The following is a 19327-nucleotide window of genomic DNA, read 5'->3' as shown; positions in this document are numbered from 1 at the left end:
AGGTCAGGAGCTCTGCTCCTCATGGAGGAAAAGCCAGGAGCAGGAAGTGGAGTGGCGAGGGGGTGATGGTGGTACTGGTACAGGGTTGACTAGATTCTGACCTCCGTCAGATGGCCCACATGCTGAAACTGAGCACAAACCAGCAACATGGGTCTTAAATGTAAGTGGTTGATTATTGCATTAACTTCTGTAAGAACTGAGATATAGTTGATTTACAGTATTGTCATTTTGTTTTTTAAAGCCACCCACACAAGAGGGAGTGAAGTAGATTAAGCTATTATGGAGAGTTTTAGTTCAATTTCTGGCTGCGTAGTATATCATTGTATGTATATACACACACACACACATAAATATTTATATGACATCTTCTTTATCCATTCATCTGACTTTCTTTTTTAAAAATTATTTATTTATATTACTTTTGGTTGCGCTGGGTCTTCCTTGTTGCACGTGGGCCTTTTCTAGTTTTAGCCAGTAGGGGCTGCTCTCTAGTTGCAGTGAACAAGCTTCTCATTGTGGGGTTTTTCTTGTTGCAGAGCATGGTTTCTAGCTGCAAAGGCTTCAGTATTTGCAGGATGTGGGTTCAGTAGCTGTGGTTCACAGGCCTAGTTTCCCCATGGGATGTAGGATCTTCCTGGACTAGGCATCATATATCTGTGCACCCTGCATTGGAAGGTGAATGGACCACCAGGGAAGGCCTATCCATTCATCTGTCAATGGGTACTTAGGTTGCTTCCATTTGTTGGCAATTGTGAATAATGCTGCTATGAACATTGAAGGGCATGCGTCTTTTCAAATTAGTGTTTTTGTTTTTATTGGATATATACCCAGGAGTGGACTTGCTGGGTCAGATGGTAGTTCTATTTTCAGTTTTTTGAGAAACCTCCATATTGTGTTTTATAGTGTTTGCACAAATTTACATTCCCAACAACAGTGTATGAGGGTCCCCATTTGTCCAAATCTGCCTTCTGCTCTCCTGGGGTTTGTCTTCATATGTGGTACTGGAACGAATCCATCTTCCCAAGGTATGTCTCAATAACTGGCAAGTAGGTTTATGGTATTGGATCATTATGTTACCTCCCCATTACAGAGTCAAGAGATCCATGTTAGCAGGATACCAAGATAGCTGGTGGCAAAGTCTTTGGGAATCTTGGTTCCTAGCCCAAGGGTATGTGTAAACAGAAATATACTTAGAAATCTATAAGCCACCATTGCTCAAATAACTGAAGAAACCACAGAAAGAATTGTAGCACAACAGATCTACCTAAAATCCTCAGCCAAAGTAGGTTTTAGAGAATAGAATTGCCCTAGATTTTCTACTGGCCAAACAAGAAGGCGTTATACTGTCACTCACATGACTTCTTTGACTTACATTACTACCTCAGAAGACATTGAGACCCACACAGAAGAAATTTTCCAAGGGGCAAAATGGTTGCAAAATGTAACACAGACTGACCCTTTCAGTGACCTGATTGGTAGGTTCCCCTTGGGACTAGGCAAATTTTCCACACTGCTTTATAGATGATTATTGTTTTAATATTATTATCCTTGCCCTAGCTATCAAGTTACTCATGACATATATCCCCATCTGCTTACAGTCTGCTGCCAAAACCGCACATACAAATGATTGTACAGGAAACTGAGATGATGGATCAAATGTATAACCTATAAAATGGTTTCCCATGTGGGTCCGTGCTAAAGAATCCGCTTGCCAATGCAGGAGATGTGTGTTTGATCGCTGGGTTGGGAAGATCCCCTGGAGAAGGGAACGGCAACCTACTCCAGTGTTCTTGCCTGGAGAATCCCATGGACAGAGGAATCTGGCGGGCTACGGTCCATGGGGTTGCAAAGAGTCAGACACAACTGAGTGAATGTGCCCACACCCAGACCCACACCCACACACATCTATGAAACATTTCTCCATCAGTATATACATATCTATGTTGTTTACTGCATTTTAATTAATTTACCCAATTCTAAAGTTCTATACATTATGTACTGTTTTAATACAAATACTTTACACAGACAAACATTTATGAATATTAATACTTATATAATATTAATTACATATATTGAATATAAAGATATATACATATTTACAGAAATAAGTTTCTTTGTTGTGCTTTGCAAATACTGCATTTTTTACTTTTTTACAGTTGAAGCTTTGGGGCAACCTTGAGTCATCAGATGACGGTAAGCATTTCTTAGCAATAACATCTTTTTTTTTTAGATTTTATTTTTTATTTATTTTTTAAAAATATAAATTTATTTATTTTAATTGGAGGCTAATTAATTTACAATATTGTATTGGTTTTGCCATACATTGACACGAATCCACCACGGGTGTACATGTGTTCCCCATCCTGAACCCTCCTCCCACCTCTCTCCCCATCCCATTCCTCTGGGTCATCCCAGTGCACCAACCCCGAGCACCCTCTATCATGCATGAGACCTGGACTGGCGATTCATTTCACTTATGATAATATACATGTTTCAATGCCATTCTCCCAAATCATCCCACCCTTGCCCTCTCGCATGGAGTCCAAAAGGCTGTTCTATACATCTTTAAAAATAAGGTCTATACATTGTTTAATTAAAGGCGGTGCTATAGCACACTAAACAGACTACAGTGTAGTATAAAGTAACTTACATGCCCTGGAAAAACAAAGAGCTGTGTGACTCTCTTTATTGCCAAGTCTCCTTATTGCAGTGGTTTGGAACCAAATCTCCAAGGTATGTCTACATTAACTCTCCACTTTGGGTCATATCAATTAATTGTTACAGAAAGTACATCATTTTTCCTTGCTGGAAAATTGTCCACATTGTGGTTTTGGACAATAGTGTTTTTGGGTGAAATTCTTAGGTCTCCTATGAGCTAGCAGTTGGTCTAGAAGCTTGAGCACATTCTGATTCAGCTTCTCATCAAGACTCTTTCATGGACAGTATTCTGTGTTGCCTGTTACAGCACACTGGGTAACATGGGATATCTCGTTGTCCCCCGGTGGTAAGGCAAGAACAGCAATCAGGTGATGTCAGCCTCCTCCATCAAAGTTTTACTCAAAAGAATCAGTCTCCATGAACTGCTTTCTAAGCCTGTTATCTCAGAACTTGTAAGATCCTGTATGTCCTAATTCTGTTCATCCTCATCTGTTTTTAAATTAATCTAATAACTTGTACTCAGTATCTTGACCTCCATCCCTTGTTCACTCTACATCAGCTGTTCATTCCCACCAACAGTCCTCTACTTCCTTATTACCAATGTCTTCAATGCCCATAAGCCCAATTTAAACATTAATTCTGCAGCAGCACCTGTTAATCTTGTCTCTCCAATTTCACTTCCTTTTAGTTCTATGCAACTGTAGCCATTTATCAACCAACCATTACTTCCCACCCACTTCCCTCTCCTCTGGCAAAGTAGGAGTATTTTTTCAGTAAAGAGCTTTTCCCCATCAACTCTGTTGTGTAACTCTAACAGTATGCGACTGGCTTCCCTGGGAGCTCAGTCAGTTAAGAATCCACCTGCAGTGCAGGAGGCATGAGTTCGATCCCTGGGTCAGGGAAGATTCCTTGGAGAAGGAAATGGAAATCCACTCCAGTATTCTTGCCTGGAGGATCCCATGGACAGAGGAGCCTGGCGGGCTACAGTCCATGGAGTCACAAAGAGTTGGACATGACTTAGCAACTAAACCACCACCACTACACTATAACTCAATAAAGTTGGGGAGGGATAAAAATAACCATTTTGCTTTATCATTATGAAATGATCCAATTTATCAGTGAGTATCCTCTTTTTCTTAAAGTCTACTTTGTTTGATATTCATATAGCTGCCTTGGCTTCCTACTATTACGTGTGCACATTATATCTGTTCCCTTACTGTTACTTTCAACCTATTTATATGCTAATATGTGAAGTGTAACTCTTGACAAAATATGTAGTTATGTGTGTTTCCTTTTGAAGTTTCAATCTCTGTGTTTTTGCTGGAATTAGGTAAAAGAAGGTGCTTTGTATGTGCATGTTAATATTTTATTTCTTCTTCTAGTTGCTGGTTATGTTGTTGTACTTAATTTGTGAAAAATCATCTTGTTGCTCACTTCTGAGGCATGCAATTTTCTATATGAATAGAGGGAAAGACTTGGTTATGTCCGACTCTTTGCAACCGCATTGACTGTCCCTGGAATTCTCCAGGCCAGAATACTGGAGTGGGTAGCCTTCTCTTCTTCAGGGAATCTTCCCAACCCAGGGGTTGAACCAAGGTCTCCCACATTGCAGGCGGATTCTTTACCAGCTGAGCCACAAGAATACTGTGGAAGCCCAAAAATACTGGAGTGGGTAGCCTATCCCTTCTCCAGTGGATCTTCCTAACACAGGAATCTATATGAATATTATGCTTAAAAAAATTTGCTTACAAATTGTAAAACATCAAAGTCATTTTGTCCACTGGCAAAAATACGCTGCTGTAAATGCATTCCACCTTCATACTCCATTGAAGCTCAAGGTGTCTCTTGAACCAGCAGATCCTCCAGTGCATGGAGCAGTTCCACATATCATCTCTTTCCTGTGATTAAGATGCTTCAGGACCTGATATGTTTTTGTCAAGTCTGGGAGGTGGAGGCTGGTGGCTATTGATGATTGTTCCCTGCCAGGCTGTGTCGGATCCCATATCCAAAGTATATGAGAAATCCTAATAGGGAAATGAGACAGTGAGAAGGAAAAGTAGGTTCTCTTTTCATCTACAGAGGCCCAAGAAGTCTCCTATTAGGACAGTTTGGGGGAGTTCAGCTTGGGTTCAGTCACTCAAGTGGAGTCTTTATCCCAGAAAACCACTTACCAATCACATTCCAGACACCAAACTGGGCCCAGGTGCCAGAGGTCAACTGCATCATCAGATAAATGTTCAGAAAGATGCTCACCAGCGGGAGGACAGGCAGAGCAGGGACCTGTGGGCAGAGTCAGGTCATCTCTCAACACAGCCCAGACGTCTGAAAGGGAGACCCGACCCTACATGGGTGGGGCACATTCAGTCCAATTCAGGCTGTATGTTCAGTGCCTACTGAGATTGTAAAGTGCTGAGTGTGGGTCAGGGAAGGGTCCACTTGTTTTAGCAAATCTCCTTCTTCCTTTGTCCAGCAAAGATGTTTAGACCTCACAGCATGCAGACTTCATTCACTCAAGGTGGACAGTTTGGACATGTAAGGTCACCTACCTTGAAGTAAAGAGGAGAGGGGTCCTGGGGCTGCCTCCAGATGATGACCGTGACCCCAGTGATGAGCAGCAGCAGCAGCACAGCCACTGTTGTGAGCACGGGGTCTCCAGAGAACACACGTCTGGGCCACTGGGCCAGAATCAGGCTCAGGATTACCAGCAGGAGAACTGCAAGTGTCAAGAAGGAGGAGAACAGGCTGGACCAGAAGACAAAGATGTCAGGATCTTGAGTCCACCCATGAAACTGCTTACATCAGAAAGGGCCATCATATCTCCAGGACTCCTCCTTAACTCCCAAAGACACAGAATCCCACCCATCTTGTCAGTTTCAGAGTATGACCAAAGAGAAATCCCAGTGCTCACCAAGCAGGGAGGCACATCCATAGACAATCTGGCCAGATTTCCGGGTGGGGGTGGTGCTGGTAGAAAACCACAGACTCTTTAGGATATTTGAGTTTCCTGCTTCAGGTACCGAGTCCAAAGGACTTCCTTCAACTTCGGGCTTCATCTCAGTTTTATCCTTCTTGCTTAAATTCTGATCTCGCTGGTACCTGAATTACAGGCATGATGGCAGTATTAACAGCAGCCCCTGCTCATCCAACATCACACAGCCTATTCCACATCTGTCCTGCGTTAAGCAGAGAAGCATGTTTAGGAAGTAGCGTGAAGGCAGAAGACGATTACAACCCCATTAATCCCCACAAGTCCAAGGTCCCCAGGCAAGGTGTAGTGGAGTCTCACCTGAGGACAAGCACAGAAAAAGCCACCAGGGAGTAAACAGACAGAGTCCCAATTGACACGAAGTCCACAAGATCCCTGAATTCAAAGAGTAATGCCATGACCCCTAGAAAGAGGGCATGAACAAGGTGGGGAGAGAGCGTGAGAAACCACTGGAAACATGCAAGGGAGGGAAGTCAAACAGTGAAGTAGTGGGTTTTGTTTATCCACCTGCAAGGTTGCCAGCAGACATGATGGCTGTGATGGGAGTATGGGTGCGGGCATGGATCTGGGCAAGGCCCCAGAAAAGGAGCCTGTCTTCTGCCATTGCACGGATCACAGGAGGGGTGGTGAACATGGTACCAAGGAAGCTGGAAGAGAAAATGGGAGCATGTTGGGGGTGCAGAGAAGCAGGGGAGACCAGGGCATCCATTCCCTAGTCTACATGGGGCAAGGTGTCCTTCCCTCTTGTCTCTCGATGCTGAGGGCTGGGATACCTGAGCATCTGACAGCAGACAGGGAGAAAGCCACGATACTGACCTGGATGTAAGAGCACAGAGGGTGCCAACAGCCACGACATATCTGGCAGGGTCCCAGCCAACGTGGAGGAAAGCCTGCGGGAAGGGGCTGTCACGATGAATCTGGTAGTAGGGCACCATGAGGGTGAGTGCCGCTGAGACACCAAAATACGCCAAAAAGCAGATGAAGAGCGTGATCATGATGCTGATGGGGATGGACCGCTGAGGATTTAGGGCTTCTTCCCCTGCAGGATGGGGGGAAGTACTGGGTCAGGTGAACACTGGAGTGAAATCACAAAATTAAATTCCCTTCTCAATGTTCAAAACCAGAATCACCTTCTCCCAACTCCTAATGCCAAGAGCAGCCAAACTGGCCCCAAACCCCTGATGGAACACACAATAACCATGTTACCTCTAGTGGCAATGAAATCAAAGCCAAGAAATGCGTAGAAACATGTAGCTGCTCCATGGAGAATTCCTTCAAAGTCAAAGGGCATAAACCCTCCAGAACCCAGAGGGCCAAAGCTATGATGAGAGAAGGGATGAGGAAGAAGTTGGGTAAAGTGAGTTCAGCCACCTCTACTGGGCTTCTCCCTTCATATCATGAGTCCTGTGCTCCAGGACCCTGTTATCTGGATCCATCAGCCAAGATCTGTTTAGTCCCCACCATATTCCCAGTTCTGCACCCTCACATGCATTACAATGGCCAAGAGAACCCTTCTAACCTAGAGGTGTCAGTGGATCCAGATGTGTCCAATGCGTAGTCCTGTTCCGTGAGCTTCCAGTTGTGCACATCTCCCTTAATGAAGCCAGAGAGGATGATGAAGCTGAGAACCAAAATGTTGATGCCTGTGAACACTTTGTTAACTAGGGTCAACTCACGAACTCCCAGAACCTGTAGTCCTGTGGGAAAGATGATGTATGAGACATCCAAGATAGCCAAATCCATAGATACAGAAAGCAGACTAGTGGTTGCCCAGGGCTGGTGGTTGGTGGTAGTGGATAGATGGTAGTGACTGCTCAGTGGTACAGGGTTTTCTTTTAGCATGATGAACATGTTTTTGACTATATAGAGGTGATGCTTGCCCAACAGCTAAGTCCCACTGAATTGTATCCTTTAAGATGGTTAAATTCTTATGGTGACAATCACCTCACAGTATATACATCTACCAAATCATCTCGTGTAAACCTTAAATTTATACAGTGTTGTATTTATATTTCAATAAAGCTGGGAGAATAATAAAATGTTTAATTTTATGCTATATTAATTTCTGCTCAATTAAAACACATCTTTGAGGACTTCCCTGGTGGCCCAATGTTTAAGAATCTGCCTTGCAATGCAGAGGATGTGCGTTTGATCCCTAGTCAGGGAACTAAGATCCCACATGCTGCAGAGCAAGCAAGCCTGTGCCCTTGCACTCTGGACCCTGAGTGGCACAAGTAGAGAGTCTGTGCACCATATCTAATTTCCATCACAGCCAAATACATAAATAAAAATGTTAAAAGATATTTTTTATAAAATGATAACCCATATTTGGTCTTAATACAGAGAAGAAACATATAGGTGTAAGTAATTGATCCTTAGTTGGGGTGATTTGTCCACCTCTTGACTTCTGGAAACGTCTGGAGACATTCTGATTTTCCCAGAGATGTTACTCAACATCCAACAAGAATCTTTTTTTTTTTTTTTAAATCTGAAGTGCACACTTCCACACCTTTGAATGATCCAGCCCAGACTGTCAATAATGCCAAGTGTGGGAAACAATGGTCTATGTCTTGCCTCCCAGTCTTTTGTGTCACACATCCTCCTTTCCAGTCCTAATCCCCTAGCATTCTTCAATCCCAAGCCTTTCCCACCCCACCTTCCCCCCTCCACACCCTACTCCCTGCTTCCTATCACTGACCCCTTTCTCACCTGTGACCAGCAGCACGAGGCCCAGGGCAAAAAAATCTGGATACTTGGCCAGGAAGTAAGGCATATTCAGAGAGAAAGATTCTTGTAACACCTGAGAGATGTGGTTCCCAATCAGGTTGTCAAAGATGTAGCTCCACGCCCTGGCCACACTGGCCGTGGCTGCAGCAACAGAAGAAGGAATATTCATTGGCAAGCATAAACCTGTTCTTGATATGGTATATTTGGCGGGGGGGCTCAAACAAAATATTTAATCTCAAAGAGTTTCTTTTCATGGGTTGGAGAGGGCAGACCCAGATGATTCACAAAATAGGTCAGCTGTTTAATATGCTATGAGGAGATCAATTTTATACAAGAAAACATAACAGAAAGTTGGGATCAGGAGAGCTGGAAGATGTGGGTTGAAATTTTAAGTCCAGGTGTAAATAAAATCCCATGAAGGCAACAGCTGAGTAAAGGTTTCACTAAGGGAAGAGGATGAGCCTGTGGGCCATGCTTCCCTCTCACCCGCTCCCTACAGTTCCCTTTCCTCTGGGTTCTTGGTCTAATTATTTAAGAAAAACAGGATAGACTTAAGTACAATGAAGTTGTGGGATTTTCTTGCCACTGTTATCCACTTCACTCCACAAGGTCAAAAACAATGCTCTCATGAATGAGTGAAGACCTGAAACCTACCTCCTAATTTCCTGATCTGAAGCCCCACACTCTCCCCTCAATCCATCATCTCACCAATGACATAGGACAGTATGAGGTTCCAGCCAGTGATGAAGGCACACAGTTGACCCATGGTGACATAGCTGTAGAGATACGCAGTACCAGAGCGTGGTACCCGGGCCCCAAACTCAGCAAAGCAGAGACTAGACATCACACAAGACAAGGCGGCCACCAGAAAGCAGATGACAGTTGCTGGTCCAGCTCTCGCTTTGGCTAATTCACCAGTCAGGATGTACACGCCAGCTCCCAGGGTGCTGCCCACACCCACGGCCACCAGGTCGAGGGTGTTCAGATGAGCTGCGGTTCTCTCAGACTCCTGTCTGGGCTCCAGCGGCCGCTTGTGGATAAGTTTCTGACCAAATTGGCGAACATACTGATGTAGCATCCTAGACATAATGGAGGCGGCTCCGATCTGCAGAGAAAACAAGACACAAAGCCATCAAGAATGTCCATTGGCCCTTGACCCCGAGAGTATAATTCCTTGGAACAATGGAGTTAAAGGGTGCAGGGGGCAAAATAACATCAGACAAATTCCTCATCTCTGAGCCATGGTTTCTACAAACGTGAATAAAACTTTCAATGTCTTTTGAAGTTACTGGAAGTGTATGAGAATTGAGGAAAGCAAAATATGTTGCATCAAAAGGTGCCACACTATTGAACTGGACGCTCAGATATGTTTCAGATGGCAAATTCTGTGCTATGTGTCTTGTGTGTGTGTGTGTGCCCAGTCACTCATGTGTCCGACTCTTTGCAATCCCATGGACTGTAGCTTGCCAGGCTCCTCTGCCCATGAGATATCACAGGCAAGAATACTGGAGTGGGTTGCCATTTCCTACTCGAGGGGATCTTCCCGACCCCAGGATTGAACCCACATCTCTTGGATCTCCTGCATTGCAGGTGAATTCTCTACCACTGAGCCACCAGGGAAGCCCATTCATATTTTATCCTCATTTTAAAAATGCTGCCAATGATATACGATAGAACCAGTGTCACAGAGTTTTTGGGTATAGCAAATCCCATGATAATTTAATATAAATCTCCATACAGTCATCTCTGCAGTTACCAAAATTGGAGGATTCTCAAGTCCCTTATATCATTCCCATATCTACAGAGGAGGAACTCTCAGATACAGAGGGTAACAGTATATAGGAGATTGACATCACTATTCACACCATAAACCTTGTATAAGGGGAATCTTTAATATCGTTTGAATATTAAAGAGTCTCTAAATGTCCCGACTTGATCCAACCCCCTAAACCCTACCTCTTCTCACACATACAGTCCCCAGCTCCTGTTTTCAGCTGGAAAACAGGTCTCTCCACCCTCAAGCTGGAGCTGGGCTGAACCCCCTGCACTCTGGGGTTGCAGAGGTCTCTGTGGGAGGATGTGAACTCAGTGCCCAGTTTCCTACAGAAGAGGGTGACCCAAGACTTACTGGATCCTTGGAGCAGAGCCTGGAGCACTGGATCAGTCAGGGAGGTTAAGGGTAAGCCGTGCGGGGCTGGAGCTGAGACATCTCCAAGAACCGAAGTGGGGAGTCCTGAGCACAGAAGACAGTCCTCACCCCTGGGCTGTTGGGGTGGAGATAGGGCTGGGCAGGTGGGGACCATCTGCAGTGTTACTATCAGCCCGGACTCTTCCGTGGTTACCCTCGGTGGAGGTCCTAAGAGGGTTTTTTTTTTTTTCTTTTGTGGTAAAATACCCATAACTTGAAATTTACCACTTTAATCATTTTATGTGTCCAGTTCATTTGTGTTAAGTACCTTCACATTTTGTCCAGGACTTTTTCATCGTGCAAAACTGAAATCATATACTCATTAAACAATTTCCCTTCTCCTCCTCTTAATTCCTGGCAATCACCATTCTACTCTCTATCTCAATGAATTTGACCACTCTAAACACCTCATTTAAGTGGAATCCTTCAATAATTGTTCTTTCCTATCAGGTTTATTTTACTTAATATCATGTCCACTAGGTTTATCCACATTGTAGCATTATATTCCCTTCTTTTTTAATGCGAATATACTCTATTATTGGTAACACTTTGGTGTAACCATTGTTTGATCAAGAGTACTTGGGTTACTTTCATGTTTTAACTATTATGAATAATACTGATTTGAACATGCATGTACAGATATCTTCTTCAGGGTGTGCTTTCAATTCTTCTGGGTATAGTCTCAGAGAAAGAATTGCTAGATTCATATAGAACTTCCTAGGTGGCTCAAACAGTAAAGAATCCACCTGCAATGCCAGAGAGCTGGGTTTGATCCCTGGGTCGGGAAGATCCCCAGTAGAAGGAAATAGCAACCCCCTCCAGTACTCTTGCCTGGAGAATCCCATGGACAGAGGAGCCTGGTGGGCTATAGTCCATGGGGTTGCAAAGCATCAGACATGATTAACACACACAGACACACACATGATTCTAAGATTTTACCTGCTTGTGATGGAGAAAAAGTTCACATACTGAGGTGTGGGGAAGTCATTTTGGCTTATAAAGCATTCAGTCTGAACTGTGTGTGAACTAAGACAGCCTGTCCAACCCTCACAGCTCATCTACTTTAACCACTGAGGTAAAGAACGTCTGTTTTGAAGATAAATATGAACTCCCTTCTCATGGTGTCTGTGTTAAGACCCTGGAAGATAAGGTTCCCTTCCCAGACACCAGGGTCCTGCGGACTCAGTGTCTATGTACTAAGTCTGTCTGTCTTGAAATCTGGAAGGAATATACCCTGTCGTGCTGATGTGTGAGCTTTGCTTGGATGAGGTGTAAGACTGTGCTGGAGACCATGCTTCATCAGAGCAGTTCCTCAGAGCTCTCTGAGAGACGACCTCACAAGTTATAGTCCTCAGCTTGGGTCAAACAAAACTATTCCATTTCTATTGTGTGTATTGATTGTTTTCCTGGGCAGTGGAAGTCATTGATCATCAAGGACCGTGGGAAGAAAGGGCTGTCAATCTGGGGACCCCACTCAACCTTGCTCCTTCCCATTCCTCTTATACTACTTGACTCCCCACAGTCTGCACATCACCTGACACACCCCAGTGGAGAGCCCCGAGCCAAGCAGGACCCCAATTGGGATAAGGGGAGTGGGCAGCTGCGTCCCGGCGCACTGAACGGGGGCGAGAGGAGTTACCCCACGTCCGAGGTCAGGGGCAGTGGCCGAGAGTGCCAGGCTTGGACGGCGCCGGAACGGCCGAGAGGAGCTACCCCGCTTCTGAGATCAGGGGCGGCGGCCAAGAGGAGCCACCCTGCACCCGAGGCCATGGGTGGCAGCTGGGAGGAGCAACTCGAGAAGAGGTGGCTGCGTGGGCACAGAAGGGCCTAGAGGAGCTATCCCACGTTGAAGGTCAGGAAAGGCGGCAGTAAGGAGATATCCCTTGTCCAAGGTAAGGAACAGTGGCTGTGCTTTGCTGGAACAGCCGTGAAGAGATACCTCATGCCCAAGGTAAGAGAAACCCGAGTAAGATGGTAGGTGTGGCAAGAGGGCATCAGAGGGCGGACACACTGAAACCATACTCACAGAACACTAGTCAATCTAATCACACTAGGACCACAGCCTTGTCTAACTCAATGAAACTGAGCCATGCCCGCGGGGCAACCCAAGACAGGCGGGTCATGGTGGAGAGGTCTGACAGAATGTGGTCCACTGGAGAAGGGAATGGCAAACCACTTCAGTATTCTTGCCTTGAGAACCCCATGAACAGTATGAAAAGGCAAAATGATAGGATACTGAAAGAGGAACTCCCCAGTCAGTAGGTGCCCAATATGCTACTGGAGGTCAGTGGAGAAATAATTCCAGAAAGAATGAAGGGATGGAGCCAAAGCACAAACAATACCCAGCTGTGGATGTGACTGGTGATAGAAGCAAGATCCGATGCTGTAAAGAGCAATATTGCATAGGAACCTGTAATGTCAGGTCCATGAATCAAGGCAAATTGGAAGTGGTCAAACAAGAGATGGCAAAAGTGAACGTCAACATTCTAGGAATGAGCGAACTACAATGGACTGGAATGGGTGAATTTAACTCAGATGACCATTATATCTACTCCTGCAGGCAGGAATCCCTCAGAAGAAATGGAGTAGCCATCATGGTCAACAAAAGAGTCTGAAATGCAGTACTTGGATGCAGTCTCAAAAATGACAGAATGATCTCTGTTCGTCTCCAAGGCAAACCATTCAATATCACAGTAATCCAAGTCTATGCCCCAACCAGTAACACTGAAGAAGCTGAAGTTGAACAGTTCTATGAAGACCTACAAGACCTTTTAGAACTAACACACAAAAAAGATGTCCTTTTCATTATAGGGGACTGGAATGCAAAACTAGGAAGTCAAGAAACACCTGGAGTAACAGGCAAATTTGGCCTTGGAATGAAGCAGGGCAAAGACTAATAGAGTTTTGCTAAGAAAATGCACTGGTCATAGCAAACACCCTCTTCCAACAGCACAAGAGAAGACTCTACACATGGACATCACCAGATGGTCAACACCGAAATCAGATTGATTATATTCTCTGCAGCCAAAGATGGAGAAGCTCTATACAGTCAACAAAAACAAGACCAGGAGCTGACTGTGGCTCAGATCATGAACTCCTTATTGCCAAATTCAGACTCAAACTGAAGAAAGTAAGGAAAACCGCTAGACCATTCAGGTATGACCTAAATCAAATCTCTTATGATTATACAGTGGAAGTGAGAAATAGATTTAAGGGCCTAGATCTGATAGATAGAGTGCCTGATGAACTATGGAATGAGGTTCGTGACATTGTACAGGAGACAGGGATCAAGACCATCCCCATGGAAAAGAAATGCAAAAAAGCAAAATGGCTGTCTGGGGAGGCCTACAAATAGCTGTGAAAAGAAGGGAAGTGAAAAGCAAAGGAGAAAAGGAAAGATATAAGCATCTGAATGCAGAGTTCCAGAGAATAGCAAGAAGAGATAAGAAAGCCTTCTTCAGTGATCAATGCAAAGAAATCGAGGAAAAGAACAGAATGGGAAAGACTAGAGATCTCTTCAAGAAAATTAGAGATACCAAGGGAACATTTCATGCAAAGATGGGCTCGATAAAGGACAGAAATGGTATGGACCTAACAGAAGCAGAAGATATTAAGAAGAGGTGGCAAGAATACACAGAAGAACTGTACAAAAAGATCTTCACAACCCAGATAATCATGATGATGTGATCACTCATCTAGAGCCAGACATCTTGGAATGTGAAGTCAAGTGGGCCTTAGAAAGCGTCACTATGAACAAAGCTAGTGGAAGTGATGGAATTCCAGTTGAGCTGTTTCAAATCCTGAAAGATGATGCTGTGAAAATGCTGCACTCACTATGCCAGTAAATTTGGAAAACTCAGCAGTGGCCACAGGACTGGAAAAGGTCAGTTTCCATTCCAATCCCAAAGAAAGGCAATGCAAAAAATGCTCAAACTACCGCACAATTGCACTCATCTCACATGCTAGTAAAGTAATGCTCAAAATTCTCCAAGCTAGGCTTCAGCAATACATGAACCGTAAACTTCCTGATGTTCAAGCTGGTTTTAGAAAAGGCAGAGGAACCAGAGATCAAATTACCAACATCCGCTGGATCATGGAAAAGCAAGAGAGTTCCAGAGAAACATCTATTTCTGCTTTACTGACTATGCCAAAGCCTTTGACTGTGTGGATCACAATAAAATGTGGAAAATTCTGGAAGAGATGGGAATACCAGACCACCTGACCTGCCTCTTGAAAAATCTGTATGCAAGTCAGGAAGCAACAGTTAGAACTGGACGTGGAACAACAGACTGGTTCCAAATAGGAAAAGGAGTACATCAAGGCTGTATATTGTCACCCTGCTTATTTAACTTCTATGCAGAGTACAACATGAGGAGTGCTGGACTGGAAGAAACACAGGCTGGAATCAAGATTGCTGGGAGAAATATCAATAACCTCAGATATGCAGATGACACCACCCTTATGGCAGAAAGTGAAGAGGAACTAAAAAGCCTCTTGGTGAAAGTGAAAGTGGAGAGTGAAAAAGTTGGCTTAAAGCTCAACATTCAGAAAACAAAGATCATGGCATCCGGTCCCATCACTTCATGGGAAATAGATGGGGAAACAGTGGAAACAGTGTCAGACTTTATTTTTTGGGACTCCAAAATCACTGCAGATGGTGCTTGCATCCATGAAATTAAAGGACGCTTACACCTTGGAAGAAAAGTTATGACCAACCTAGAAAGCAGAGACATTACTTTGGTGACTAAGGTCCATCTAGTCAAGGCTATGGTTTTTCCAGTGGTCATGTATGGATGTGAGAGTTGGACTGTGAAGAAGGCTGAGCACTGAAGATTTGATGCTTTTGAAGTGTGGTGTTGGAGAAGACTCTTGAGAGTCCCTTGGACTGCAAGGAGATCCAACCAGTCCATTCTGAAGGAGATCAGCCCTGGGATTTCTTTGGAAGGAATGATGCTAAAGCTGAAACTCCAGTACTTTGGCCACCTCATGCGAAGAACTGACTCACTGGAAAAGACTCTGATGCTGGGAGGGATTGGGGGCAGGAGGAGAAGGGGACGACTGAGGATGAGATGGCTGGATGGCATCACTGACTTGATGGACGTGAGTCTGAGTGAACTCCGGGAGTTGGTGATGGACAGGGAGGCCTGGTGTGCTGCGATTCATGGGGTCGCAGAGTTGGAGACGACTGAGTGACTGAACTGGCTGAAAATCTCTGATGTTAATTCAAGCAACAAAAGCATTGGATACACATTGTTCCCGTGTCCAGCCTTGCACAAAGGGAGAAAAGAGGATAAAGGGGAGTGTTACGTGGTCTGCTGCTTCAGGGAGTCTGCTTTTTGGAATACTGAGCATCAAGGCAGAGAAGGGAAACATGTAGTAAGAGGCAAAAAGCAGTACAGGAATCAGAGGGGAGGGATGAGGTGGGGTGTGGGTTAGAAAATATTCTGACATACGTGAAGTGACATACAGGCTAAAATACTGGCCAGAGACCACCAGCGTGGGGTTTGCATGTCGTAGTTGAATCTCCCGTTAACTTTGCCTTTTAAAACAAATTACTTATTTATTTATTTTTGGCCTTGCTGGATCTTCATTGCTATGAGCAGACTTTCTCTTGTTGCGCCAAGTGGGGGCTACTCTCTAGTTGTGTGGGGGAGCATCTCCTTGTGGTGGCTTCTCTTGTTGCAGAGCTTGGGCTTCGAGGCATGTGGGTTTCATTCCCCTGAGACAGATGGGATCTTGGTTCCCTGACCAGAGATTGAATGCACAGCCCCTGCATTGCAAGGCAGATTCTTAACCATGGGAAGACCAGGGAAGTCCCTCCCGTTAACTTTTGAAAAGCCAGCCCTACAAGATGAAATGGCTTAAGTTGTAGAGAATTTCAGTTGGGTGTGTGGGGACCCACTCAAATCCCGAGTTGGTGGGAAGATAATTTTAAAGGAAAACATCTGAGATGTTTTTTCTGCAACAAATGCAGAAAGACATCTTCTCAGAGTTTCCCTTATCTGACTCACAGCAGAGAATTCTGGGAAATAAGGCTGTAATAAATTCCGTCTTTGAGGGAGAGGCTGCTCCCAAGAGGATGAAGACCAGTGAAACTATGACTATTAGCATGTGTGTGCTCAGTCATGTCTAACTTTTGCAACCCCACGGACTGCAGCCCACCAGGCTCCTCAGTTCATAGGATTTCCCAGGCAAGAATACTGGGGTGGGTTGCCATTTCACTCTCCAGAGGATCTTCCCAATCCAGGGATCAAATCCAGGTCTGCATTGCAGGCATATTCTTTACTGCGAGCCACCAGGGAAGACCCAATTGAAGTAGTAGTTCAGTTCAGTTCAGTCGCTCAGTTGTGTCCAACTCTTTGTGACCCCATGGACTGCAGCATGCCATTCCTCCCTGTCCATCACCAACTCCCAGAGTTTACTCAAACTCATGTCCATTGAGTCTGTGATGCCCTCCAACCATCTCATCCTCTGTCTTCTCCTTATCCTCCAACCTTCAATCTTTCCTAGCATCAGCGTCTTTTCCAATGAGTCAGTTCATTTCATCAGGTGGCCAAAGTATTGGAGTTTCAGCTTCAGCATCAGAACTTCCAATGGATATTCAGGACTGATTTCCTTTAGGATTGACAGGTTGGATCTCTTTGCAGTCCAAGGGACTTTCAAGAGTCTTCTCCAACACAACAGTTCAAAAACATCAATTCTTCGGCGCTCAGCTTTCCTTATAGTCCAACTGTCACATCCATACATGACTACTGGAAAAACCATAGCTTTGACTAGATGGACCTTTGTTGGTAAAGTAATGTCTCTGCTTTTAAATATGCTGTCTAGGTTGGTCATAGCTTTTCTTCTAAGGAGCAAGCATCTTTTAATTTTATGGCTGCAGTCACCATCTGCAGTGATTTTGGAGCCCCAAACAATAAAGTCTCTTACTGTTTCCATTGTTTCTCCATCTATTTTCCATGAAATGATGGGACAGGATGCCATGATCTTAGTTTTCTGAATGAGTTTTAAGCCAGTTTTTTCACTGTCCTCTTTCATTTTAATCAAGAGTCTCTTTAGTTCTTTGATTTTTGTCATAAGGAGGATGTCATCTGAGTATCTGAGGTTATCGATATTTCTCCTGGCAATCTTGATTCCAGCTTGTGCTTCATCCAGCCTGGTATTTCACATGATGTACTCTGCATGTAAGTTAAATAAGCAGGGTGACAATATACAGCCTTGATGTACTCCTTTCCCGATTTGGAACCAGTCTGTTTTTCCATGTCCAGTTCTAACTGTTGCTCCTTGACCTGCATATAGATTTCTCAGGAGACAGGTCAGGTGGTCTGGTATTCCCATCTCTTTAAGAATTTTCCACAGTTTGTTTTGATCCACACAGTCAAAGGCTTTGGTGTAGTCAATAAAGCAGAAATAGATGCTGTTCTGGAACTCTCTTGCTTTTTCGATAATCTAGCAGATGTTGGTAATTTGATCTCTGCTTCCTCTGCCTTTTCTAAATCCAGCTTAAACATCTGGAAATTCATGGTTCATGTACTGTTGAAGCCTGGCCTGGAGAATTTCGAGCATTACTTTGCTAGCATGTGAGATGAGTAGTAGACACCTCCTCAAATCTTTGGTGGTTACTTTCAGCTGGGGCATTCTGTGTCATGGTAGTGGTATACTCTGGGATTTTCTCTCTTTGTATCAGTATACTCTTTCCTGGCTTCCTGGTCTCTCTTGTGGGAGAATTCTTTTCAAACTTTAATTAATTAATGAATTATTGACTGTGCTGTTGGCTGTGCTGAGTCTTCCTTGCTGCAAGTGAGAGCTACTCTCTAGTTGCAGTTCATGGGCTTCCCATTGTGAATAGATGTCTAATCTGTTGTTTGGTGATTGAAGTATAGTTGATTCATAATATCATGTTAATTTCAGGTGTACAGCATGGTGATTTAGTATTTTTACATGGTGATTTCGTATTTAGTGATACTGTATGGTATCACTTACATGTGGAATCTAAAAATGAATGTGCATAGCAAAAGAGAAACAGACTCACAGATTCGGAAAACAATGTAGTGGGTACCAGTGGGGTGAGGGAAGGGGGCAGGGGAAATTATGAATATGGGATTCAGAAATACAAACTATTATATTATGTATTAAATAGGTAGGCAATAAGGATAGATTGTAGAACTATAGCCCTTATCTTGTAATAATTTGGAGGGATTCTAATCTGTGAAAATACTGAATCACTAGGCTCTACACCCGAAACTAATATAGTAAATAAATTATACTTCAATTATTATTTTTCATTTATTTACATTTGGCTGCACCTCGAGGCATGTGGAATCTTAGTTCCCAGAAAGGGGTTAAACCCACATTCCTTGCATTGGAAGGACAGAGTTTTAACCAGTGGACTACCAGGGAAGTTCTATACTTCAATTTTAAGAAATACTGATAGAATAAACAGTTCACAGGTGCTTACTTGTTAGATTTCACTACAAATTAAGATTACTAAGGGTAAAGAATTCTGATGAATATGTGTAATTAGAACTATCAACATTAATAAGGAAAACATCTTTGTGTTCAAGGAAATTTTTTAAAAGTTATAAGGAATGAACATGTATTTTTTTAAGAGGGAAGAAGGTAATTTTGTCCTAAAATGACATTAAAGAGAGAGCAGAGAAGTATGAGACAAAATTGGAATGTAATAAAGGAAATTATAGAAAGTTTGTGGAAATGGAGCTTGAAAAAGGATTTCTTTCCTGGCTTCAGGACTGGCTAAGATGAGAACT

The 19327-nt window shown here is 43.8% G+C and overlaps 1 protein-coding gene across 2 annotated transcripts; it reads right to left on the bottom strand.

Moving 5' to 3' along the window:
- Positions 1-2218: 2218 nt before the first annotated feature.
- On the bottom strand, positions 2219-10596 carry LOC114117833 (cationic amino acid transporter 3-like). 2 transcript variants are annotated; one of them, XM_027977596.3, is made up of 12 exons: positions 10500-10596; positions 9080-9476; positions 8354-8512; positions 7164-7341; positions 6851-6963; positions 6461-6683; positions 6152-6291; positions 5945-6047; positions 5567-5754; positions 5205-5371; positions 4830-4938; positions 2219-4682 (listed from the first exon to the last, which is right to left on the bottom strand). In XM_027977596.3, exons 2-12 carry the CDS (start codon positions 9456-9458, stop codon positions 4621-4623), a joined length of 1821 nt encoding a protein of 606 aa, XP_027833397.2. In that variant the 5' UTR covers positions 9459-9476; positions 10500-10596; the 3' UTR covers positions 2219-4620. The 2 variants fall into 2 exon arrangements, with proteins under 2 accessions (XP_027833397.2, XP_060255132.1); XM_060399149.1 differs by lacking the exon at positions 6851-6963 and having other exon boundaries at positions 7164-7265.
- Between the last annotated feature and the right edge of the window lie 8731 nt (positions 10597-19327).

Source organism: Ovis aries, chromosome 14 (assembly GCF_016772045.2).
Source record: "Ovis aries strain OAR_USU_Benz2616 breed Rambouillet chromosome 14, ARS-UI_Ramb_v3.0, whole genome shotgun sequence".
Taxonomy (NCBI): Eukaryota; Metazoa; Chordata; class Mammalia; order Artiodactyla; family Bovidae; genus Ovis; species Ovis aries.
Note: the sequence above shows the minus strand (reverse complement) of the source record. Positions and strands in the feature narration are given on the sequence as shown.

Bases quoted from the DNA above. Each gene is read 5' to 3' on its own strand.
- LOC114117833 (XM_027977596.3), bottom strand. From the start codon at position 9,458: ATGTCTAGGATGCTACATCAGTATGTTCGCCAATTTGGTCAGAAACTT. The intron at 6,684-6,850 runs GTAACATGGTTA...CCCATCCTGCAG, and splicing joins TGATTTCATTGCCACTAGAG to GGGAAGAAGCCCTAAATCCT. The intron at 5,372-5,566 runs GTGAGCACTGGG...TGACACTTGCAG, and splicing joins TGGATGTGCCTCCCTGCTTG to TTCTCCTGCTGGTAATCCTG.